The sequence below is a fragment of the Pithys albifrons genome, chromosome 3 (assembly GCF_047495875.1).
Source record: "Pithys albifrons albifrons isolate INPA30051 chromosome 3, PitAlb_v1, whole genome shotgun sequence".
Classification (NCBI taxonomy): Eukaryota; Metazoa; Chordata; class Aves; order Passeriformes; family Thamnophilidae; genus Pithys; species Pithys albifrons.
The window spans coordinates 22,564,558-22,590,379 of NC_092460.1; the positions used below are offsets into that span (position 1 = coordinate 22,564,558).

General features: G+C 47.1%; 1 protein-coding gene across 9 annotated transcripts in view; it reads right to left on the reverse strand.

The window, feature by feature from the left end:
• The window catches only part of IQSEC1 (IQ motif and Sec7 domain ArfGEF 1), a 356,985-nt gene that overhangs the window by 176,966 nt on the left and 154,197 nt on the right, over positions 1–25,822 (reverse strand). For 4 of the 9 annotated variants that reach the window (XM_071550974.1, XM_071550984.1, XM_071550973.1 and 1 more), the window contains exon 4: positions 10,010–10,096. The exons of 3 other annotated variants lie outside the window; for them this stretch is intronic. In XM_071550974.1, coding sequence (XP_071407075.1) covers positions 10,010–10,096 — 87 coding nt within the window. Of the gene's footprint in view, positions 1–10,009; positions 10,097–21,776; positions 22,232–25,822 lie in introns of those variants that run through there. 2 more of the 9 variants (XM_071550978.1, XM_071550983.1) reach the window with 2 other exon arrangements.

Consider the following 25,822-nt stretch of genomic DNA (forward strand, 5'->3'; position numbering starts at 1 on the left):
CCCTGTGTCCCCAAGGCTGTGGGTGGGGGTTGCACAGGGCACTCAGCTCAGCCTGGTCAGGCAGGGACAAGTGCCCACCTCTTGCCAATGACCTCAAATGCTGTTTCAGTGCTGCTTCATTCATTCCCCTGGCACTGCCATCCCCAGGCATCTGCTCAAGGAAGGAGCATCCTCAGCCACAAATTATTATCTAATTCAAGCTCCTTATGGATCTGGAGTTGCTTGGAATGGTGGCAATCGGTGTTCCCTGGCACAGCTGGTGGGTGCAAAGGGGAGAGATGCAAACCTTGACTGCAGTTGTGCTTGAGAGCTACACCCTGTTACATTTCTCAGGGTGTTATTTCTTTTCCTCATATTACACAATATTTAGCTTCACCTCCCCAAAGTCTACTCTGGGAGATGAGTCTCTCTCAGTTTATCACAGTTGAATTGGTTTGGTTTTTTGTGCCTAAAACTCCATCCCATTGCAGCCCAAAGTGTCCACACACGCTGCTCTGAGCTGTTTGAACGACTTCCCACAATCAGTCCCGGAGAGAAACTAATACATGTGCAGAAAATAACAGAAAACTGAAGTCTCACCCACCTACTTTAGACAAAACCATGTTAAGTGCTGAATGTGTTTGCAAAGAGCTCCACATCGCAGAGCAAAGCCAAAACAGCCTGATCTGAAATGCTGCAAGTGCCTGAGGTGCCAAAGGAGAAGTTCCCCAACTGGTCTCCAAAGCAGCAGCTTTTCTTCAGCCCTTTGAGTTCAGAGAAGAAAACGAGTCTATAAAAATAATAAAAATGCCATTTTGACTTCAATTTCCATACCAAAATGCACAATAAGGGTCTTCACTCTCCAAAGAAACAGTGCAAATTCCTTGAGGACTCAGAAGAAGGAGGGAATTTTTCTCCTGGTGCCTGTCTGTGTTTTATAATAACGTGCAGCATTTAGGTCATTACTGCTAACTCTGGTTAACTAAGAGAGCCCCTGCCAGGCTGGATGCTAAACCCTGAGCTTCACAGCATGTTTTATTTAGCCAGCCATGATTTATTCAAACAGGAAAATGTTTACTTCTGCATTTCTGCCTTCCAGTGCCTCAGAGAAGGTCAGCCAGCTTCTCTCTGTGCTCCACCAAGAGTAAATGCCACAATTTAATGATACTGTGGCTACGAACTCAACATGTTTCAAATGCCAGCAACTCCTAATGACACTATTTACCCTTAATTGGAAAACTGCTGGATAGAAAACACCCCATGGTAGTGTCCTGTAACAGCCAATGCCAGTGGTCAGGCTTTGACTTTATTTTCTCCTGAGACACATCATTAACTGCAACCACTTTGAGGACAATCAGCTGCTGTCTCTGGGAGGAAAAAGGGCTGGAACTTGGGGCTGAGAGTTTAATCTGCACGGTTAAATAGCAGTCTGGCTTCTTTGTTTCCCTTTACACACACAGATAAAACACAGTTATTGAAAGATTGGACAAATCTTCCCCTCTGAAGGGAATAATTATAGTGCTCCAGAGCTCAGTACACTGAGGGGAGAGAGTTAATCACTGTTTATGTCTGGAAGGGAGATAAGCAAGTCAAAATATCAGAAATTCCTACTATTTCTATCTTTGGGAAGCAACTCAGAGAAACTCCTAATTATACTGTAAAAGACCCAAATTGTGAGAAACATTTCAATGTTTACCCTGCTTGGTAAACATCAGCTCACTTCCAGGGACATAATAAACTACAGAAGTTTTTGCATATATTATTTTAAAGTTTTACAGTGAGAATGAAGATTCTTCATATATGTGTAATAAAAAGTGATTAAGAAATACGTGAGAGTAAGGAATATTCAATCCCAACGAACAGCAGTAGCCATATAGGGTCTGTAGCCTGCAGTGAGCATAAGGGATGTGGAGAAACCTGAAAAATCAGGAAGGCAGATTATCCTTCTGCAAAGAAACGCTTCCCAGGCCTGGGCCACTGCACAGTCACAGCCAAGGCAAGCATGAGAAAACATTTCACAGGAAGGAGAGAGACAGCAGATCAAATCTAACACAAAATCAAATAACCTGTATTCTGTTTTTATGTGGATTCCTTTGGGGGAAAAAACCACGTTATTCAGGATGAGAGTGAGCCTCAGGCTGTCTTCACAGTTCTTCCTTCCTTGATCCTGATGATTCCCCTTTTATCCCACCCTCAAAGTCACATACAACTACAAACAAACACCTGCTTTTCACCCTGCACCAAAACACCTCTGCCTTTACATGAGCTCCAGACAGTGTGGAGCAATATTTTAATTCGAGACAGCAACAAAGACTTCACAGGGTTTCCCCCCTCCCTCTTCCAGCTTTTCTTTGTTGCACTCTTTAGGGTAGTAAATGCCACTGAATGGACATTCTGTTCCCTGTTCCAGTTGGACTCTTTCAGTTTGGAAGATCCAACCAGCAGAAATTCTCCAGTTATTTCAGAGGCACGGGATGTGTCTGGAAGGATGGCATCAACCAGGTGTCTGTTGGGCAGTGGGACCTTGGCCATGCTCTCATTTATCCAGTCACACTCCCTGGCTGCTCAAGTCTGAGTTCATTCCTTCAATGTCAACCTAATCACTGATTAGGCACCAGAAGTACATGAGCAATGACCCTGGCCTTTCTAGTGCTTGGTACAAGACTTGCACCAACACAGGCAAAGGGGATGAGAAGACCGAGCTTTGGGTGTAATCTGGATCTACTGCAACAGAAATGTGCTGGTTCCTCAGAATAATCACCAAACAAGGAAGGAAGGGTAATACCCATAAAATGGCACGTATTGGTGTCTGTCCAATCTTGAAATAAACTTCTAGGACCTTTAAAACAGCCTCATACAGATCTCAGAGCAGCTGCCCTCTCACCCCACATCCTCAGCCTTCAGGGGGAAGGAATCCCCTGAGTTTGTGCCCTTCACACCACACAGCCACCTGCAGACGGGAACAAAACTCACAGGGCACTCCAGGACTTATGGTACTGTTTATTTTAGTTCAAAATAAACTGTGCATTTCAGGTCCTTGTTTACAATTTGAGTGTGTTTTCAGCACTGGGCAGGAGGAAGAGCTGGAGAGAGGCCTGGAGAGATCGCTGAGGGCACAAACACCTGCCTGTGCCTCCTGCATCACCCAGAGTGCCAGGCCACAATCCTGGGGCATCCATGCAAGTGCCAGTCCATACACACCAGTAAGAGAGGAGAGGACAGGTGGGCTACACAGGTGGAGCACCTGCACACTCAGCAGCTTCGCTGTTATCTCGAGGATGGGCTACTAGACCCCGAAGGTGGACAGCAGAACTGGTGCAGAACACTATCTTCCCTGCCAAGGAAGGGGGGCAAGAAGGAAGAGAGACAGAGGAACAGAATCACAGGCAACAGCATTAGGAAAATTAAGCTTGAGGGTTTTTTTGGTTCTGTTTTTAAACCCACAAATATTGGAACTTTTTGCAAGCACCACCCAATGAACCCATTTCCAACTGAGACAGGACTTCCAGCCCACAGAAGAGTTAAACTCTGAGGCAAAAGCTGCTCTGAAGGGGCAATTTCTGGCAATTTACCCAGAAGAAATCTTCCATTAAATAGTCATATACGCACCCAGCCTACATGGCCATGGCTTCTTTATTTTTAACATGCTTAGAACTTTCCACAGGTGTTTTGACACATTCCCCTTCATGCTGATGGAGAAGTCTGCACTTCAGTGCTCCCCCCTTCAGGTAGAAGGAAGAGCTCTGTCCCCAGGAGGAGTTGCCAGCATCATGAATGGTGCTCCCAAGCAGGAGCAGGTTGGAATACCTACATCTGTAATGCTAGAATGTGCTTTATGGCAGGTGAAAGGAGGGCTGCTGGCTCTGCAGGAGCCTGGAGAGAGGCCACTTCTGCACCAGAACAACCCCCAGGGGCCATTTCCTTGAAACTAAATAACAAGCTAAAGGAGGCGGATGGAAAGGAACACAACGAAGGAGGGAAAACAAGAAAATCCAGAAAACAAATAGTAAGTTCCATGCCCTTCTGGCAGCTCCCAATTGTGTTCCAACAGCTTGTTGTGCAGGGACACAATTCTCCCTCTGTCCATCCCTACATCACGTAGGCATCAAGTGGAAAATTACAAGTATTGCCATAATGATGCCAGCTTTCCCTTGCCATGGGGCCTGAGCACAGATGCCTTACATAATCAGCTGAACCTCACACAGACTTAGGGTGGGATTTGGGCAGTTTGGATCTGCTTGGCTCTGTCCATCTGTATTTTGCCTCTCTGTGCTGCTGCTCTGAGTGATGCTGCTCTCACTCCTTTGCTCAGGTTGAAAAAGAAATGTCAAACTTTTCAGTCTCTGAATGTTCTAAAGAGAGTCTCAAGGGCTTAAATGTGCTGAGTTATACAGGTAGGCAATTGCTGTTCAGTCAGCAATTAGATTCCTAGTCAACCTTTTTTTTTTTTGGTAGAAAAAGTCAATAAATAATCATGTCAGTAGTACAAAGGATTCTGAAGTGCAGCTCCTGCAGCTCCAGATTCACCTGTGACTAATCACTGGAAGAGATTCTGCTGCATGGGGTGGGATGTCTCTAGAGAAGCTTCTATGAAGGACACATGAAGTATTTCCTTTGTGTCTAAGCCTGGGTAAGAGTACAGTGCTCATCAGCGGGGGAAAAAAATAAACTGAGGGTTTCCAAGTACCACATTTATCTGTAAAGAGGGTTATTTTATTTCAGGAATTTAAGCCAAAAGTTCTCCCAGTTTTCCCTGGCTGTGCCTGGTGTGCCAGAATTCCTACTGTGCTCTTGGGAAGACTTAAGAAAAACCAACCACTCTAATACAAGAAAGTAGCATCTGTCAGCTTGGGAGCATTGCAGGATAAGCCTCTGTGCTAACCAGAATTAGGGGGGCAAAACAGCTCCAGGGGCGCAGACAAAAAGGAATAGCACAATCAATCCTTCTCTCATGGTCCATGCAGTGGTTTGTTGCATGTAAGCCAACATTACCTGGTGAAACAAAGATTCCACATTAAAATTTCACACAAGCACAGTATGTTCAGAATGATGGTTTTACCTCCCAGAGGTGCTGATTAAACATTAAGCAGGCAGAGACTGCAAGAAAATGATGGGGTTTCTTTGGTATTATAACATCCTTTGCATTATCTTTTTGTTTTCACAGGTCTCACTGGGGAAAAAAAAGAAAAGAAAAATCTCTAGCTTCACGATTTTAAAAATGGTCTTTGGACATGATAAGGGCTTCTAATTTGAGATTAGAAGGATGGAAAGGAAAGCCGATGAAGAAAGGAATGAGTGACAGCCAACATTTCATGCAGATCAGAATGAGGAAATCATAGTTACAAATAAACACATCAGATGAAAAGATGCTCAGACATGAGTGGTAAGCAAATCTGTCTCAGTTGGAGTTGCCTTTGTCAGCCTGTTCCATATCCATGCCCAGCACACAGAGAGGAATGGCTGTGTATCCCCAAGCATGGCAGTTTCCTCATGAGATCCTGCCCTGTGGGTTCCTGCTGGAACAGGAACAGCCACCACCCCAACCCCAACAGCTACAGCAGCATGAGGGCTGCAGGGCACTACCCCCAAACCAATCCAACCAAACCCCCTCATTTCAGCAGAGCAGGGACCATCTCCAGGGGTGGGCTGAGCTGTCCTGAGCTGTGCATGAGCCTCAGGAAGGTGTGAGCAGCTGAGGAACTGGAAGGTTCAGGTGCCACTCCACACCTCAGGTGCCCAGAGGGGTGGGTATGTCTGTGGGATAAGGCACCTCCCCCCTGCACAGATGGGCTCAAGTTTCACCTGAAAGTTGTTAAAAATGTGCCTTGAACCACAGAATGGTTTGGGTTGGAAGGGGCATTAAAGCCCATCCTGCTCCATCCCCTGGATAGGCTGGGACACCTCCCACCAGCCCAGGTTGCTCCAAGCCCTGTCCAGCCTGGCCTTAGACACTCCCAAGGACAGGGCAGTCACAGCTTCTCTGGGCACCCGTGCCAGGGCCTGCCCACCCTCCCAGACAAGAATATCTTCCTAATTTCCAACCTAAACTTACTGTCTTTCAGTTTAAAGCCATAGGAGGTGTGTTTAGGAAATGCTGGGAACAGACTGTCCTTCAAGCAGGAAAAGCAGAGGGGTTGGAATTCCCTTCCCTGGGTGCCACTGTCCCTTTGGGGCTTGGCTTTGCTCCCATTCCTGCTGAGAGGCCACTGAGAGGATGATGATGATGAAGGCTGGAACAAGCAAGAGGCTCAGCATCTGAAGCACAGGACTCCAGACCTGGATTTCTACTTCTGGAAGCCTCTCCAGGGTGGAGCACCATTTCTTTTCCTTTGCCCTTCACACCAGAGGCAAAACCTGCACTCAACGGATCACTAACAAATCCAGAGCAGCTCATGGAATTCGCAGCCTCAGACTAGAGGACATTGCTGTTAAGGCTCTGCTTTGGGAGGCAGGAAGGGAAAGGCACTCAGAGTAGCCAAGTTACAGACATTCCTGGTATAGCTTTTCATTTCCAAACCAAAATAATCCAAAAAGAGCAAGCAGAGGAGGCATATGGACTAACTGGAACGCAGACAAATATCTAGCCGGAATTATGCTCAGGCTTCCCAGGACTTTGCTTGTAATAGGAGAATACAAGATTATTGTATTGCTTCTGTCTATTTTGAACACTGTAAACTGAGCAAGTGAGGGATTACTGCGATAGCTGCAGTTATTAAAAATGCATTAATTCCCTTTTAACAATTCAAAACAGATGCCAAAGATCGTCTCGACTGGAAATAAAACTGCTGGAGTGGCTAAAACATCCAGCAATTAGCTAACAGCAAATCAGAGATGCTCCAGATTTCACTGTAGTGCAGTCATTAATTGCTTCTTTCAGAGCAAATTTAATTTTTAATTCTGGGCTACAAAATTAATCCCTCTGCGTGTTTTCTAAATAAAGTCTCAAAACTGAAGCCCGACCAAAGCATCCACGTCTGTTAGTCTTGTTTTTAATGATTTCTATTTATAAATTGAGAAATGGGAGGACTAAAAGCTAAATTTAATACTATTAAGTGTATGTGGAAATGCAAAGCCCAATCCTGTTAGTGCTCTAGCAGCTCATTTTCATTCACAGCAACAGGATCCCCACAGGCAGGTCCTGGACAAAAGCAGGTGCATGACTTGCACTTGCCTCAGAGATTCCATCTGCAGGGCTGTCAATTTGGACAGAACAGACTCAGAAATTTAAATTAGGGGTAAACCAAACCAGTTGTTCCATGGCTTTAATACAGCATCCCCTTTGGGAGCAGGATACTGCCTGGGATGGCACTGACATGGCTGTGGAATTTGAAAGGAAATTTTACATAATAAACTTGCAGCTGTTTTTTGTTCCCTTCCCAAGAACAGAGTGCTTCGGGATGATGGATTATTGGTGTTAGAAGGGCCTTCTGGAGGTATCTCTGGGCCAGGTCCTGCTCAGAGCAGGGCCAACCACAGCCAGTTGCTCAAGCTGTGCCCAATGGAGTGAGCACTGCTGAAGACACAGAGCCCATTTCCCCTCCTGGCCTCTGTTCTGGTGTTTGACGACCATCATGGCCAAACTCCCCTCTCTCCCTGCCCTGTATCCAACTGGAATTTTCCTTACTGCAATCTGTGTTGGTTGCCTCTTGTCCCATCCTCTCCTGGAAGAGACTGGTACACCTTTTCCATATTCTCCTATTCATAAAATCATGGAATGGTTTGGCCTGGAAGGGACCTTAAAGCCCATCCAGTGCCACCCCTGCCATGGGCAGGGACACCTCCCACCAGCCCAGGGTGCTCCAAGTCCTGTCCAACCTGGCCTGGGACACTCCCAGGGATGGGGCAGCCACAGCTTCTCTGGGCACCTGTGCCAGGGCCTGCCCATCCTCCCAGGGAAGAACTCCTTTCTAATCTCCAACCTAAACCTACTCTCTTTCAGTCTAAAGCCATTCCCCTTGTCCTGTCAAGGACAACTCCTGTGAAGGAGCTGAAGTCAGGGAGCAGCCCCCGTTCCCTCAGCTCTCCTCCTTCGTGCTCTGCCCACAGACACCTTGGTGCCCCTTGCTGGGCTTGCTCCAGGATCCTGATGTCCTTCAAAAAGCCAGCTGCTCCACAGGAGGTTTCACAAGTGGTGACAGAAGGAGCCACCAATAGAATCACAGAATCATTTAGGTTGAAAAAGCCCTTCAAGATCAAGTCCAACCATTCCCCAGCACTGCCAGGGTCACCACTAACCCATGTCCTCAAGTGCCACATCTACCTGGCATTGAAAAAATCCCTCCAGGGATGAGGACTCCACCACTGGCACTGGGTAGCTCTGCCAGGGCTGGACAACCCTTTATATGAAAATTTTTTCCCTAAAATACAACCTAAACCTCCCCTGGTTCCTCTTGTCCTGTCACTTGTTCCCTGGGAGCAGAGCCCGACCCCCACCTGGTCCACCTTCCTGTCAGGGAGTTGCTGGGAGTGAAAAGGTCCCCTTGACCCTAAAGTTCCTCAAGAGCAAACAAGGCCAACAGTGAGTTCCTTCCCAGCGCCCAGCCCTGAAAGAACAGAAGACCTCATGGCATGTGTTTGGGCACCCTAAAAATTGCATGTGCTCTGCACATCCAGCCACACTCAGGGCATTTGGGTTTTCCCTGCACAAAGACAGAAAGCCAAAATACCTAGAGAAGTCTAGGATTTTTTAAGCACAAAGTTATGCTGCTGTAAACTTTAATTTCAGAAGAAATATTACTGATAAAAGTAATACCCTATGTGGAGCAAGATACTGAGACATTCAAGAAACAGTTGGTTTCCCCATCAACATCCTTGTAGGAAGATCCTTAAAATTAAAGCACTGGAAGGTAAGGCCAAAGGAAAACTAAAAGTCTCACTAAAAGGCAAGCAGGGAATCTAATAGTGTTCAGGCTCTGCTCCTCACCAAAGGAATATTAAGTTCTCTCTCAACTCAACTATGGATTCACTACCACCAAATAAACCAGGAGCTCTGATGGGAGAAAAAACCAGACACACAAACAGATGCTGCAACATAAAACACCAGGACGAGGCCAAGCATGCATGGTTAGAGATAACTAAGGGATGAAATATTCAAACCAGAAATATGTCTATGCATTTACAGATTTAGGATTCATTGTTTGCTTTTCTGTTTCCTTGTTACCAGTGCAAAGTTATTTGATTTTTCAGCACCAGGCTTCCAATAGTGTGATATTAATGTTATTCATGAGCTGGCAATTATCACTAGGTTAATCACTAAGAGCAGAAGTAAATAACTGAAGACAGTGTTTTTCATGGCATGCATGATTTCTTAACAGTTTTCACATTCCTAGTTAGATTAGCTGCCCTTTGATGCTCCTGGAAGATGTTAAAATAAATGCTGGCACTGCCAATGAATTGGACTATGAGTTGTAATTGCTGCTCTCCACATTTGATCAAAGAGAACACAAAGTAAAGGCAGCTGTGTTACAGGAAGCATTATAAGCTGGAAAAGATACATTTTTGATATATTCAGGGCAGCCTCTGCTCAGCATCAAGGGCCTGGGTGTGCTTAAAAAGCCCTTGTTCATTCAAATCAAAGGGCAGTACTGAGCCCTGTGCAGTTTGTGCCCTTAACCTTTAGAGTGCCACAACACATGGATTCTGACAGGGAATATTCAGGGGTTAAAAAAATGAGTGTTGCTCAGAGCATCATCAGTATCCTACATAAATTACATAAATATTTCAATATATTTATTATGTGAGAACTAAACCTACAACTGCCTTCTCCCTCCCTTTCCTGCCTCTGAAAGCACATGACACTCATTTTACTGCATAATTCCAGAGTGCCTGAGAGAAGGATTCACTACAGTGACAGTTCTATTCAGAACTACCCTACAAGATGTTAAAAATATTGCGTATTTTTTCAAATAGTTTTTATTTGTTTGTTTGATTTTTTCTTAGAACTTAAACTACTATTCCTTGTCTCATGTCAAATGGTACCATTAGAACTCTCCTCCCAAATGAGAAGTGGGTGGCCCATGTCTACTCTTACCTGTACTCTGAGTGTGTGGCAGGGACAGCTAGCTGGGAATGGTACAATGGAGCAGGACAGCAAAACTGGTGCAGAGTATTTAAAGACCTACGACACAAGGAAAAACACAGAGTCAAACCACCAAGTGTTTAGAAAGGGGCTTTGGAGGGAAGGGCAGGTGCCAACATTGGAAACTCATGAGGAGGTTGGATGGAATTTGATGTACAGCTGTGGGTTGGGAATCCCAGGAAATAAAGGGCAATGTTTTAAATACACACATCGAAGGGATGAACTGCGGCAATGAGAATCCAGGGTTTGTTGTGAGATTCAGATAAAATGCCAGTTGAAGATTTGGTTTTTGCCTTGCCTAAACCCAGAATCACAGACTGTTCTGGGTTGGAAGGGACCCACAGGGATCATGGAGTCCAACTCTTCAGTGCAGGGATTGACCCCAACACTGAGGGGTGGAATTCCCATGGAAATGAAGCCTCAGAATTCCTTACTCTGCACCAGTCAAGCTGTTCCTCTGGTAATGGAATTACACACACGGTGCTCTGACATGAGGAGGGACAATGCAATGGACATGGACATTTCTTTAAGCCCAGCAATTACAAACATATTGCAATACACCACTTGAAAATGGGAAAGAATCCAAGTTTCACCCACATTTAAAACGATATTCCAAACTGTGCAATACTCATTTAATTGCTACCATTTTTTCACAATGTGGAAAAAATAAATAAAAGCTTTACTCCAAGATATGCTGCACCCCAGATCATTAGGTTTGTATTGTTTCACTGAAAACAAACAGGAGCTGCAAAACAAGACAAGGTATTGCATCTGAAGGAGAGCTCAGGAAATCTTTAAGCAACACCCAGCACAGGTCTCTGCATTTCTAGTGTTTGTGCCAGGAAACTCTAACCAAAGGCTTAGCACAGCAAGGCCTCCATGATAAATCTACCTAATCAAATTTCTTAAGACACAGCATTCTTCTAGGAAATCATAAAATGGAAAAATCAATACCTCCTTGCTCTTTGAATGGGGACCTAGGGAAGAAGTAGCCATTAAACTGAAAATCCTCATTTAACTTGTAAGCATCCAACCTGACTGTTACCAGAGGATGTGTGTGTGTGTGTGAGTGTCTGTGTCTGTGTGTGTGTCTGTGTGTGCGTGTCTGTGTGCGTGTCTGTGTGCGCGCGTCTGTGTGCGTGTCTGTGTGCGTGTGTGCGTGTGCGTGTCTGTGTGCGCGTGTCTGTGTGTGCCTGTGTGTGCGTGTGTCTGTGTGTGTCTGTGTGTGCGTGTGTCTGTGTGTGTCTGTGTGTGTCTGTGTGTGTCTGTGTGTGCCTGTGTGTGCGTGTGTGTGCGTGTGTCTGTGTGCGCGTGTCTGTGTGTGTCTGTGTGTGTCTGTGTGTGCGTGTGTCTGTGTGCGCGTGTCTGTGTGTGTCTGTGTGTGTCTGTGTGTGTCTGTGTGTGCGTGTGTGTGCGTGTGTGTGCGTGTGTCTGTGTGCGCGTGTCTGTGTGTGTCTGTGTGTGTCTGTGTTTGTGTCTGTGTGTGCGTGTGTCTGTGTGTGCGTGTCTGTGTGTGTCTGTGTGTGTCTGTGTTTGTGTCTGTGTGTGCGTGTGTCTGTGTGTGCGTGTGTCTGTGTGCGCGTGTGTGCGTGTGTCTGTGTGTGTCTGTGTTTGTGTGTGTCTGTGTCTGTGCGTGCGTGTCTGTGCGTGCGTGTCTGTGCGTGCGTGTCTGTGCGTGTCTGTGCGTGCCTGTGCGTGTCTGTGTCTGTGCGTGTCTGTGCGTGTCTGTGTCTGTGCGTGTCTGTGTCTGTGCGTGCCTGTGCGTGTCTGTGTCTGTGCGTGTCTGTGTCTGTGCGTGCCTGTGTCTGTGCGTGTCTGTGTCTGTGCGTGTCTGTGCGTGTCTGTGTCTGTGCGTGTCTGTGTCTGTGCGTGTCTGTGCGTGTCTGTGCGTGTCTGTGTCTGTGCGTGTCTGTGTCTGTGCGTATCTGTGTCTGTGCGTGCCTGTGTCTGTGCGTGCCTGTGTCTGTGCGTGCCTGTGTCTGTGCGTGCCTGTGTGTGTCTGTGTCTGTGCGTGTCTGTGTCTGTGCGTGTCTGTGCGTGTCTGTGCGTGCGTGTCTGTGCGTGTCTGTGCGTGCGTGTCTGTGCGTGTCTGTGCGTGTCTGTGTGTGTCTGTGTGTGTCTGTGTGTGTCTGTGTGTGCGTCTGTGTGTCTGTGTGTGTCTGTGTGTGCGTGTCTGTGTGTCTGTGTGTGTGCGTGTGTGCGTGCGTGTGCGTGTCTGTGCGTGCGTGTGCGTGTCTGTGCGTGTCTGTGCGTGTCTGTGCGTGTCTGTGCGTGTCTGTGCGTGCGTGTCTGTGTGTCTGTGTCTGTGCGTGTGTGCGTGTGTGCGTGTCTGTGCGTGTCTGTGCGTGTCTGTGCGTGTCTGTGCGTGCGTGTCTGTGTGTCTGTGTCTGTGCGTGTGTGCGTGTGTGCGTGTCTGTGCGTGTCTGTGCGTGTCTGTGCGTGTCTGTGCGTGCGTGTCTGTGTGTCTGTGTGTGCGTGTCTGTGTGTCTGTGTGTCTGCGTGTGTGCGTGTGTGCGTGTCTGTGCGTGCGTGTCTGTGTGTCTGTGTGTGCGTGTCTGTGTGTCTGTGTGTGTGCGTGTGTGCGTGTCTGTGCGTGTCTGTGCGTGCGTGTCTGTGTGTCTGTGTGTGCGTGTCTGTGTGTCTGTGTGTGTGCGTGTGTGCGTGTCTGTGCGTGTCTGTGCGTGTCTGTGTGTGCGTGTCTGTGTGTCTGTGTGTGCGTGTCTGCGTGTCTGTGTGTGTGCGTGTGTGCGTGTCTGTGCGTGTCTGTGCGTGTCTGTGTGTGCGTGTCTGCGTGTCTGTGTGTGTGCGTGTGTGCGTGTCTGTGCGTGTCTGTGCGTGTCTGTGCGTGTCTGCGTGTCTGTGTGTGTGCGTGTGTGCGTGTCTGTGCGTGTCTGTGCGTGTCTGTGTGTGCGTGTCTGTGTGTCTGTGTGTGTGCGTGTCTGTGCGTGTCTGTGCGTGTCTGTGTGTGCGTGTCTGTTTGTCTGTGTGTGCGTGTCTGTGTGCGTGTGTCTGTGCGTGTCTGTGCGTGTCTGCGTGCGTGTCTGTGCGTGCGTGTCTGTGCGTGCGTGTCTGTGCGTGCGTGTCTGTGCGTGCGTGTCTGTTTGTCTGTGTGTGCGTGTCTGTGTGTCTGTGTGCGCGTGTCTGTGCGTGTCTGTGTGCGTGTCTGTGCGTGCGTGTCTGTTTGTCTGTGTGTGCGTGTCTGTGTGTCTGTGTGCGCGTGTCTGTGCGTGTCTGTGTGCGTGTCTGTGCGTGCGTGTCTGTTTGTCTGTGTGTGCGTGTCTGTGTGTCTGTGTGCGCGTGTCTGTGCGTGTCTGTGTGCGTGTCTGTGCGTGCGTGTCTGTTTGTCTGTGTGTGCGTGTCTGTGCGTGCGTGTCTGTTTGTCTGTGCGTGCGTGTCTGTGTGTCTGTGTGCGCGTGTCTGTGCGTGTCTGTGTGCGTGTCTGTGCGTGCGTGTCTGTGCGTGCGTGTCTGTTTGTCTGTGTGTGCGCGTGTCTGTGCGTCTCTGTGTGCGTGTCTGTGCGTGCGTGTCTGTGCGTGTCTGTGCGTGCGCGTGTCTGTGCGTGCGTGTCTGTGCGTGCGCGTGTCTGTGCGTGTCTGTGCGTGTCTGTGCGTGTCTGCGTGCGTGTCTGTGCGTGCGTGTCTGTGCGTGCGTGTGCGTGTCTGTGCGTGTCTGTGCGTGTCTGTGCGTGTCTGTGTGTGCGTCTGTGTGTGTCTGTGCCTGTGTCTCTGTCTGTGTCTGTGCGTGTCTGTGTGTGCGTGTCTGTGTCTGTGTCTCTGTGTGTGTCTGTGCGTGTCTGTGTGTGCGTGTCTGTGTCTGTGTGTCTGTGCGTGTCTGTGCGTGTCTGTGCGTGTCTGTGCGTGTCTGTGCGTGTCTGTGTGTGCGTGTCTGTGTGTGCGTGTCTGTGTGTGTGCGTGTCTGTGCGTGTCTGTGCGTGTCTGTGCGTGCGTGTCTGTGCGTGCGTGTCTGTGCGTGCGTGTCTGTGTCTGTGTCTCTGTGTGTGTCTGTGTCTCTGTGTGTGTCTGTGCGTGTCTGTGTCTGTGTGTGCGTGTCTGTGCGTGCGTGTCTGTGCGTGTCTGTGCGTGTCTGTGTCTGTGCGTGTCTGTGCGTGTCTGTGTCTGTGCGTGTCTGTGTCTGTGTCTCTGTGTGTGTCTGTGCGTGTCTGTGTCTGTGCGTGTCTGTGTGTGTATGTGTGTGCGTGTCTGTGTGTGCTTGTCTGTGTCTGTGTCTCTGTGTGTGTCTGTGCGTGTCTGTGTCTCTGTGTGTCTGTGTGTGCGTGTCTGTGCGTGTCTGTGTGTGCGTTTCTGTGTCTGTGTCTCTGTGTGCGTCTGTGTCTGTGCGTGTCTGTGTGTGTCTGTGTGTGTCTGTGCGTGTGTCTGTGCGTGTCTGTGTCTGTGCGTGTCTGTGTGCGTGCGCCTGTGTGCGTGCGCCTGTGTGCGTGTCTCTGTGTGTGCGTGTCTGTCTGTCTGTGTGTGTCTGTCTGTGTGTCTGTGTGCGTGTCTGTGTGCGTGCGTGTCTGTGTGCGAGCGTGTCTGTGTGCGAGCGTGTCTGTGTGCGAGCGTGTCTGTGCGCGAGCGTGTCTGTGCGCGAGCGTGTCTGTGTGTGTGTGTGTGTCTGTGCGTGTCTGTGCGTATGTGTGTGTCTGTGCGTGTCTGTGCGTGTGTGTGTGTGTCTGTGCGTGTCTGTGCGTGTGTGTCTGTGCATGTCTGTGTGTCTGTGTGTGTGCGCACAAAAATGCACTTTCCCCCCTCCTCATCTTTTGCTTGATGTCTTGACAGAGGCCCCAGAAGATTGATTTTGATTCTCCTACATCCCTGAGGCTTAAAGTGAATCCTGTGAGGTCACTTTGTTATAAGATCACATGGAGGGGTAAAGCAAAAAGAAACCAGGCTTTGTTCAGGAAGAAGTCAGTTCCTAATCCTTTGGAAAAAAAGACAAGGTCAGCCTGTCCTGATTCCTGTTGCCAACAGTGTGCCAGCAACTCATGGCCAGGCCAGGTTGGTATTTCTGTTTACAGAGGGCAACTGTGGGAACTGCTGTAAATAACCCTGAACTATTGGAAAGGGCAACACAATTCAGTCCCTGGGACATCCCCTGCTAATGTAGGGCACAACCACTGATGGTGGCACACTCAAACCAGAGGGAAGGATGGCCAGAACAACTCAAAAGAAAGATGGAAAATGTACTGAAAGCATTGGTGGACCATGATAAAAGCAGCCAGAACATGGAAAAGCGCACACAAGTTGCTCCACACAATCCACAGAGCTGGGGTGGAACACTAAATATGCACAGCACAAGTCTCTCACTGGGCAGGGAAACTGGTCCCATGGGTGAATTCGCTGCTTTGGGACACCTCATTTTTTTCCAGTAGAAGCAAAAGGAGGAAATTAGTAGGAGAGTGACCCAGACTCTCTTCCCACCACTCTTTTTCTATACAAATCTCTCTCTTTCTTTAGAGGAATAGACCAGTGAAAGTAGGAAAGGATCTCTCTGGATTCAGTTCTGCTCAACAAAGCTCTTTGAACAGAGCTTGCTTCAGGCTCTTCCGAAAAGGATCTGCCCACAAGGCTCCATGGATCTGTCCTGCCCTGTCCTTCCCAGGTTCCAACAAAGCCTGACCAAAGGAGGAGCTCTCCCTGTCATCCTGGTTGAGGTTTGTACTCACCCATTGCACAGGACTGGGATTAGGAGCTCAACTGCTCCGAGTTTCTGTTCAAAGGTGCAGCAGAAACACAACAGTCCTGTCACCTTGACAGCAAATGAGGAGTGCCAGAGGTCTGTCAGGCACCAAATACGCTGCCCCTGGGCAGTGCCAAGTGCCAGGCAGGTGTGGAGGAGATGGCACAGGTGACAGGTTCAGCTGCAGGCTGTGGTCAGGGTACCACATGTCAGTGCTGTGCTCCACGTGAGCATCTCAGGTGCCACAGGTGTTGGTTCAACACACCATGTTGGGGTTCAGCCCTTCCTGAGGCTGTTCAAAGACAGGCCACAAACAGAGCAAACACCAGGGCTGGGCTCTGCTCTGAATTTTAACAGTCAGGGATATCTTGACTCAGTGTTTGGACTCCTCTAGGTCTCACTCACTGACGTTCTGTCAGCCTGACAAACAGTGAGGCTCAGGCTTTACAGCCTCAGACTGATACTGATTTTACCCAAAGCAATTGGGTAAATCTGCTGGTGCAATTTAAGATTCATATGAGGCATTTTGTGCCTTCAGTCTCCTGCTAATGCAGTACTTGCATTCATTTACTGCTCTGGAACAGACCAGAAAAATGTCAAGATCCCAGTGGTATTTTTTTTTGTTTTGGTTGCTTGGTTTTATTTTTTAATTATTTTTTAAAACTTTATAGCCTTCAACATTCAAACTAGAATTCATTTACTAATTTTTACCACCTCAAGACATCAGAAGAAATTTGTATCAATAATTTGAAGGAGAATTAATCACTGCTGTTCACAGTCTCATGGATATTTGACTGTGTTAAGTTCAGTTTCTACATCTCTAGAGGATGTTCTTCAAAAGAAGATTTAAGGTTATAAATAGAGCACAGGTACTTCAGCACCAACACAAGACTAAGGACTGAACTGATGAATGGTTCTTCTGGTAATTCCAGTTTCTGAACCACAACATCCCAGTGGCCATGGAGCCTCCCACCTCCAGGCCAAGTTCCTTCCAGCTCTCCCCAGGGGCTCACACACAGGCAACACTTGGGAATTCTTAAACAAAGTCCCTGTGAGAACAGACTGGAACAGTAAAACCACAACCAAATCTCACCCAAACCCTTGACACACATCCCCCTCACGACACCAACAGAGCAGGAGGAATCCAGCAAGAACACAGAGCCAGAGTGGTGTGTCTGCTGTTCTCCTTCTGGAGAAGTCCCATCACATTTGCCATTAGAAACCACTCATTTTAACAGCACTGCCCTATCCAGCAGCAACAGAAATGACCATTCCTTTTACTCTTTCAGTTCTAGAGTCTTGTTCAGCTGTACAAACAGAAAGAAAGTGATCCCTGGTCATCACATAAAGCCACAACTGTATTCTTTTTCCATTCCCTCTTACAATCCCCAACAAGGTTCCCAAACTCCAAAGGCTATTTTTTCACTGTTGGTTTCAAACCACATGAGAGAAGAGACCATGAGGCTGTTAACCTGGAATCACTTTGGCTTTAACACGTTCTCCTGTGCTCCCCAGTGTGCCCCCAGCTGGTCCCTGCTCCTGGCAGGATCTGCTGTGCCCTGCCCATGGGCAGCACCCAGGGGAGTGCTGGCAGCCTGGAGGAGCTTTGTGTTCCTCGCTCTGAGCAGCACACCCTGTTTAGCCCAGGATGGCATTGCCACCCCTTGCTTGTTTTGCTGCTGTTTAATTTGAAGCATGTGCAAACCCGTGAGTAGGTTGACAGAATCATTACTGGAACTTCTTCCTACACAATGAAAACAGAAGAAGCTGAGACTGTTGGTGAAATTGGTCCAGGAGCAGAGCTGAGGAAATGCTGTCTTTCAGAAAGGTTCTGCCATGGCTGGTGACAGGGTCCTGTTCACCTGAGCTGCTGCACCTTCCACAGCCACAGGACTTTCAGACACTGTTCCTCCTCTTTGTCTCAAACCACAGTCTGTTCCCCTCCATCTGGCATGACTCTTCCCTTTCTTCTGGTGCCTTTTTCCCAAAGGTGCATATTTCAAGGAGTACATGGGGAAAGTAACACCAGCACAGCCTGGGGTGTACCTTCTGAAATGAGCTACCTGCCCCTTCTAAAATTAGCCTGGAAGTAGCAAAGGGGCAGGTGAGTTCAGCCCCTACCTAAGCCCATTCACTCCAATGTCACCTGAGGTAGCTAAGAATGTTTATTTGATTGGATTCCTGCCTTCAAGCTCATCAAAGGAATACTTTCAGTTCTCAGTATTTTATCCTGTTGGAGACTAACAGTGTTTTACAGTTGAAATTTGTTTTCTTATGTCAATCCAGAGTTATGGCTACAGCTGAGATTAGAAAAATTATACTTAAAAACTAGTAAAGTCTGCCCTGTTCTTGTTTAATAAATCTAACAATTTCTTTAACGAGGAACAAAATTTGAGATAAAATTAAACAGATCTCCAAATAGGTGACGGAAGTACTAACAATACAGAGTCACGTGGACTCCAGCTAAATGCTTGCTAATTAACATGTTTATTCATGTGTTAGAAGGGCTTTCAGAATCAACACACGGAGTCCACAGGACAACTTGCTTTTAGGGAGACAGAGAAAGCAGCAGGAAGTTCTACTTGGCAGCTCGTGTCCTCTCCTCACAGCCCAGGTCTGTAGCTGCCTGTGGACATGTCCAGTGAGGTGATTCAGCAGATTAGACCCAGTCACATTTGCAAGGACAAATTCCTGCTGTTCTGCCACCAAAGATCTTTCACCCCTCAGACCTTCACCCAAAACATCCAGGGCAGTGTGACTGGGGCTTTGGAAGCAGCACTGAAAAACCTCCTCTTGCTTCCTGTTCAGTTCATCCCACTTTATGTCCCACAGTCTGCAGCCAAAAATGTCAAAGAAAGGCTGTGGTGCCACAGAGCAAATTCTGTGTTTTCTCACAGTGTTGTTATTAGTGACAGTAATTTTCCAACACAGCAACTATAGAAAAGAAATGCCCTTATGCTTTTATGCCAAGCCCTTACAGTTCCTGTGTGCTTGGCAGAGCTCAGCACACCCTGAAAGAGCCTCAGCTCACACCTCTGTTCCCCTCATTTCTCTCACATGAGATGGCTCTTTGTCCAAAGCTTCCTGGACAATAAATCCCAGGAAGGCAACAAGGCAACTCAGGGCAGCAAACACCAATGTAAGACCCTTGCACTGCAGTCTGAGGGTCAAGGAAATCACCCAGAGATCATAAAACATGACCATGTGTCACAGACCTGCTCTGGTGGCACCTCCCTCCTTACATTTCGGTGTCCCCTTCCATGCAATAATTACAGACTAGTTAAAAACACTACGAAATACAACTTTTTTCCTAATAGAAATTAAAGATATTTTCAGTAGATACCACGGAGGCTCAATAAAACCTGCAGTTCTGAATGATCAGCACATACAGGCTGGAGCACAGACCACTGAATACATGGAATTTGCTTGTCATCAAAATCATTAAATATCAGCATTTGTACATGCTGCTCTACAAAGGCAGACTGAGAGTTCTTGTTTGGAATAATACTTCCCTTTGTGGAGTCCCAACTCAAGTGGCCACAGCTGGATTTTTCAATGGAATCATTAGACACTCTCAGTGACCTCCCCTCCATCAAAGGGGCCTGAAAATAATTATCTCCTGGGGGACAAAACCAGTGCAGCCACAGAATATTAACCAAGGAACAGCTGTTAGTTTGGCCCCTCCTGGACCACAGTGCTCATTAACATTGGAGATAATTATAAATCATCATTATGAAGGTTTTTTCAGGAAAATGCAGTAACAGCCTTCCCAAACAATCAAGAGCCCTGCACAGTTCTCAGGGAGCCTCATCCTGCCCTGGCTGGAACGAGGGGGAATTTAATTAAGACTGTTCATAGGTAGATGCTTATAATTAAAAACATTTATTTCCCTTTTGATTAAGTCTCACTACAAAGCCTTCTATGATGAAGGGTGATGCACAATAATCCACAGGACACAAAATGCACTTGGATCAGTTGTGCTCACTGGGCACTTTCAAAATCTGTAGGAAAACCCACACACAGTCCAAAAGCAGCAATTAAGAGCAAAGAGATGTGAAACTGCATGTGACAGAAGGAAAATGGCTTTGAGATTCAATAAAAAAGATGGATATATTCACCACATCTTTTCTGTATTTCCCACATCACTGAATGAGGTCCCAGAATCTCCCAAGGAACTCCAACTCCCATTCCAAAGCACGTTTACAAGCAGGTGACATTGTTGTTCAGTTTGTTTTAGAACAGCAACAGGCCAGCTTTTTACATTTTAAAGCAGAGAAAAGTATTTTTATCTTAAAAAAGAGCCTTTAATGGCAATATATATCCTAAGAACATTGGCAGATATATTGTATTTAAGCTTTCATCTCAAAACTTCCTCATGCATTGAAAAACTGGGGTATGTAACTGTTGAACATACATTTTCGGTATTCAGAACAATTAGAGAACATGAAGATTTTCTGCGTTCATGTGTTGTTAAGAGTTGGTTCTTAAAAAGCCTCCCTGCATATATTTTCATCTTTTCAACAATCAGCACCAACTCTCTCAAATAGGAGTTAAAATACAGAATTCTAGGAGAGGTCAGAGCCCATCCCTGATTTTCCACACCAACGTGCTGAGGCAGGTACAAGGTATTAAATGTGTAAGCAAAGAGGAAGAGACTGCACAAGATGGTTCTATAAATAAGATTTCAACCTCCCTGTCAAAGAAAGCAACACACAGGGATTGAATATCCCTTCCCAGCACACAATAAGCACTGTATGAAATTCCAGCCCCTGCTGAGAGTTGCAGAATGCCCAAATCCCAGAACCCAAATGAAAATGGAGTGCAACCCAAACAGAACTGTTCTCCCAGGTACAAACACACAGCTCTCCATGGAAAGCTGCTCCGTGGAGACCTGGAAACCTGTTCTCTGAGTTTACTTTTCTTATTTCAACTTCCTATGGCCACTTTCAGGATTATTTTCATTTCTAAACATTTCAACTTAACATCTTTTCAGCACAACACAAAGGGTTAAGAAAACTTGAGGGCAGGTTCCAATATTCTTTGATTATTGTGTTTGAGCAGTTTGTTGAATGGCTGGATTTCCTCTGCCTGTGTGGGGATGGTGCTCCTGAACATGGAGCAGATTCACTCCCATCAGGACCCTCAGAGGCACTACAGAAATAACCCCCAAAGGCACAGCTGCCAATTCAGCTGCTTTCATTTAACCCTGAAGGGAGCAGATCTTTACCCAGGGGGCAGAAAAGCAAACAGCAGCCACAGCCATTTCAAACCCCTGCATTTTGCAGCCCCCGGAATGGGAGGGAGCTGGGAAAGGACACGTCCATGGCATGTCCTGCCTGCTTTGGTCCTGGTTTTAGAGTGAACCACCTGTGTGGGTTCCATCCAAACCTGGCAGTGCCACCACAAACAGGACATGGCTGAGCTCTGAGCTCTGTGCAAACGTGACAGCTCAGGCAGGAGCTGCTGAACAGCAGCACACCCGTGGAATATTCAACTCCTGCCACTGTAATCCTGGAGAAACTGCTCAAATTAATATTAACAGGCAATTAATGCACCTTTAGGTTTTGATCAAGCATATATAAACCAACAAACCCACAGCAATCAATGCCTTATCAATATATCGCTTGAAACTGCCTTGCATCTTCTACTATTAGGGTTTCTGTATTTAAAAGACAGATTACACTTTAATATGACAAAGCATTCAGACAAAATGGAAGAGAGACCCTTGACTCATCACAGACAGAATTCCTGGCACCTTGCATTGCTTCTTGGATGCAAACTGGAGGGTTTTCTCATTTTTTTCACTGCTAAACACACACACTACTCACTGGATTACGTTTTATTTTTCAATACCCATAAGCACAAACACCATCTCAACATTTCCAACACACATACCATTCATCTGCCAGAGAAGGTAACACCCTAAAAATGGTTCATGGAAAGAAACCTACCAAACAATACACTGATCTCTACTCCCACTGCTGGAATCCTCAACACAGATATCAGAGACGTGACGACAGATGAAGAAGGAAAAGGTACTCACAAATAACACCTCCTGCAAGCCATCCTTGACTGGGGGTGCAACTGGGGGGTATGTTTTCTGTCACGCAACCTGAGGTAGAAAAGCTCTTTCTTAAGGAAAAGAAAAAAGAAAAAAATGGGGAAAAAAATCACATTCACAGCTTTTGCAGGCTCAGCCCCGGAGGAGCATCCCGGAGAAGGAAGCTGGTGATGTAACCAGCATCACACTCTGCATCGGATAAACCCAAAGGCTCTACAGGCTTGTATTCTGCCAAGCCAAAAGGTTTTTCCCAGAGAGGAGGTTTAGCAAGTACAAAGCAGCCACGCTGTCCTCACAGTCCTGCTGGGCTTGCTTGCTGCTTCCCCAACCAGTCCCAAAGCTGCATTTGTTATTCAACTTCATCACCAAGAAAAAACAATATGCTTTCTCCTTTGATATTTAGCCTGGAATATCAAAGCCCCAAATGTTGCATTTTCGAATGCACCATCTCTGCCTGCTCACTGTAGTACAGTCCAAACCAAGAAAAGGCCATTGGTCCTTTCATCTCCATGGAAACAGCAGCATCTGTGAAGACAAACGTATTCCCTCTTCCCTGCAAAGTCAATTTATAGGCACATACTATGACATAAACTGATAAGACAGCAGAGCTAATCAGCAACCAGGAGGAACAGGGACCCAAGCACGAGATTAAGCTCCTGCTCCAAGAGGATGTTCTTGTGCACACAGAATTTCTCATGTGAAAATTGCAAAATTAATAAGCAAGGCAAGCTGTTCCTGTGAGCTGATCCAGGCTGGGGATTTGTGAACTTCCCAGTTTAGCTAACACAGAAGAGTTGCTGAATATTTTATGGCATTAGCTACTGGTTTAAATATCCAGTTAGATCCTATTAAATGGGGAGAGATTTAAACAGAGCTGTTTTTTGCAAGACAATTTACTGAAGAACTACTGCTTAAATATTACATTTTCCCTGCACAAGACCTGTCATCTTGAATAGCAACAGCAGAGTGAGGAGTTTGCCAACTCTCCCAAGGCACTGCCTTCCCATCTCCCCCCTTTTTAGCACCAATAGTGGTGCAAATACTCCAGCAGCATCCTGCCTGTGCACTGACAGTCCCAGTCTCCAGGGAAATGACCACACAGACAGACCTGACAAGTCACCTAAACCAGCTTTGATTCTATTCCTGTTCACAGCAGTCACTTGTAAAAAAAGAAAATAAACAAAATCAAGCAAAACAGGCACATAAAGCCCACACAGGACAAAACTGTCCCTTTTTCCTGCATCCTGCCCCACTCCAATGCTCAGCCTGAGGTTACCAAGCTTCCTCCCTTCCTTCAGGAATCAATATAATGACCATCTGCTCACATTATTAAGTTAAATATATACCAGAACACACTGATGAGGACAGCTTATTTGCCGTGGTCCAGTGATCAGTTCAGAGCTGTCCCATGGCCAGTTGTGATGGTTCCACACTGAGGGGGAGCAGGTGGGCAGCCAAATGCTGCTCAGCACAGCACAGCTCTACAGCTCCCCAGCCTGAAGGGAGGCAGGAACTGTCAAAGGTGCTGCAAAACCAAAAAAAAAAAGGGGTGAAGAGGGAGTTCTGATGATGATCTTTGGCCCAAACTGATCTGCAAATGGATTAAGGTGACCTAATTGTGGCCATCCAGACCCCAGAGGGAGCCTGCAAGGAAGAGGGAGAGGCACTTTGGGCAAGGGATGGAGGGACAGGGCAAGGGGAATGGCTTCAAACTGCCAGAGGGCAGGGATAGATGGGATATTGGGAAGGAATCCCTTCCCTGTCAGGGTGGGCAGGCCCTGGCACAGGTGCCCAGAGAAGCTGTGGCTGCCCCATCCCTGGGAGTGTCCAAGGCCAGGTTGGACAGGGCTTGGAGCACCCTGGGCTGGTGGGAGGTGTCCCTGCCCATGGCAGGGGTGGGACTGGATGGGATTTGAGGTCCCTTCCACCCTAAACCATTCCATGATTCTCTCTAGCAGAGATGCACTTTGGATTACCCCACTCAGCCTAACCACCCATCCTGACAGAAGCAAAACTGAACATCTGCAGGATTGTCGTGACATTCCAGATGCCCAGAGCCACATGCTCACCATCTCCATCACTATGTGTTGGTGCTATGGCAGTGCAATAGGAAACCAGAACTTCAGGGAGGCAAAAGTCCCAGTATTCCCCATTCCCTCATGTAATTGGTTTGGATATGGCACCAAGTCCTTCAGCAGATCCATTTGAAGAAAACCACACCTAAATATACACGGATGTGGTGCCACCCCACACAGCAGAGTGAGCTCCACAGCATCTGGCCTGATGTGGCTATTCCCAGGTATTTTGGTTGATGTGGTTCACTAAACCTTCCCTGGGAGCTCCATCCTGTGAGGCTCAGGGCTCAGACCGGGCACTTGAGCAGAACAAGTCTGGGCCACAGGAAGGTCTGGTTTGAAGCATCCACACCTTGCAACACTGTGAGGCACTGACAGGATTCCAGGGGAGCTGTTAACGTTGGAGGTTGAATTATCCTCTCCCCAAATTAAGGTAATTCAGAGAAATGCAGATTTAGACAAGTGCCTTTTCTATAGCACAGCCTGAAGGTGTCTTGCCTTACAAAGAAGCTTTATTGTGATGTAAATACTGCCTCATATTTAGCAGATTACAAACACAGACCACTGAAAAAGTCCACTTTTCAAAGCTGCTTTTGAGTTCTGAACTTAGACATCACAGCCCAAACCCTTTCACAACCATCAATGCATCACATGAATGATAAATTTCTGCTCAGAAAATAACACCATTCCGTAAAGAGTCCCATAAAACAGCTTTCCAACCTGCTGCAAGGTCAAGTAGCTCAATCACCACTGGTGTATGAGAAGGCACAGCCTTGTCAGCTTGCTCCCATTCTGGTTTTAATTGCAGTCTCTGCAGATTTCTGGCAGAGCTGGATGGGAAGTGAGGAATGAGTTACACAGAAGTTCAGAAAGGTGCTCTCTGGCTGATAATCAGTCCAGATCAAGGAGGAAAGGATGTCAGTCAGGAAGCTTTCACAATGCATGGCAGTGTTCTCTGTGTTTGGTGCAATCTTCCAGTTTGGTTCTAGTTTTTGTTTTGATGTGTTGTGCTGGTTTAAAGGTGAACCAGCAGGGGAAATGAACTCACCATGAGAGAGATTATAAGTCAGAGCTAAAATTTAATAATAATATTACAATAACAACACTGACACACAAGGGAAATTGCTTTCAACTCACAAAACCCCAGCAGTATAACCCAGTGTCCTGGGGCACAAACCCAAGGGGGTTTGTTTGCCCTTGTGCTGAGACCCCTGTGGTTCCCCCAAGTCCAGAGCAAAAGGAAATGAAAAACCTGTTGGTGCAGGCGAGGGCTGTGGTCTGGGCGAGAGCGGTGATCTCCTCCTGTCAAGGTCCTGCTGCTGCTCTGGATCCGACAAGAAGTTCCCGAGGTCTTCTTACCCACCACTTATGTACCCTCAGGGAGCACCCAGTCCTTCCCCCTGGGCGGGGACTCACACAATGGGTGATTAACTCTGGGAGCCAGGGGGTGTTGAGCTGTTGATGGCCCATTAGCAGCTCCGCCCCCCTCAGGCTGGGTGTGAAGGTGATAATGGCTCCCTGGGCAGCTGCTGCTAATGGCCCATTGACCTTGGGGAATGAATAGAGGGGGTGGAATACACAGGTTTGATCACCACCACACAGGGTTAGCTGGTCCCTCCTGCTGAACTGGGACATGTGTCCAGCTAAAATAATTGAGAAAACAACTATCTGGCTCTAAAGTCGTATGAACTCTTACAGTTTCATTCAAGATAACAGACTCACTTGAATAAATTCTCTTAAACGCTGGTTTAGCCAACATATCTTTAGTTCCCATCTCCCTCAGCTCTCCCCTAAAACAAAAGGAGTTGGGCTGATGAGTAAGTGTGGGAGAAAGTCTGCCCACGTTTGTATCTCAGCAGAATGAATTCAAATGTTTCACAATTGATTGAATACTACAAAGGGAAAAGTCAGTAACAGAACAGGCTATTTAGTCTTAGCTTTGAACTTGGAAAA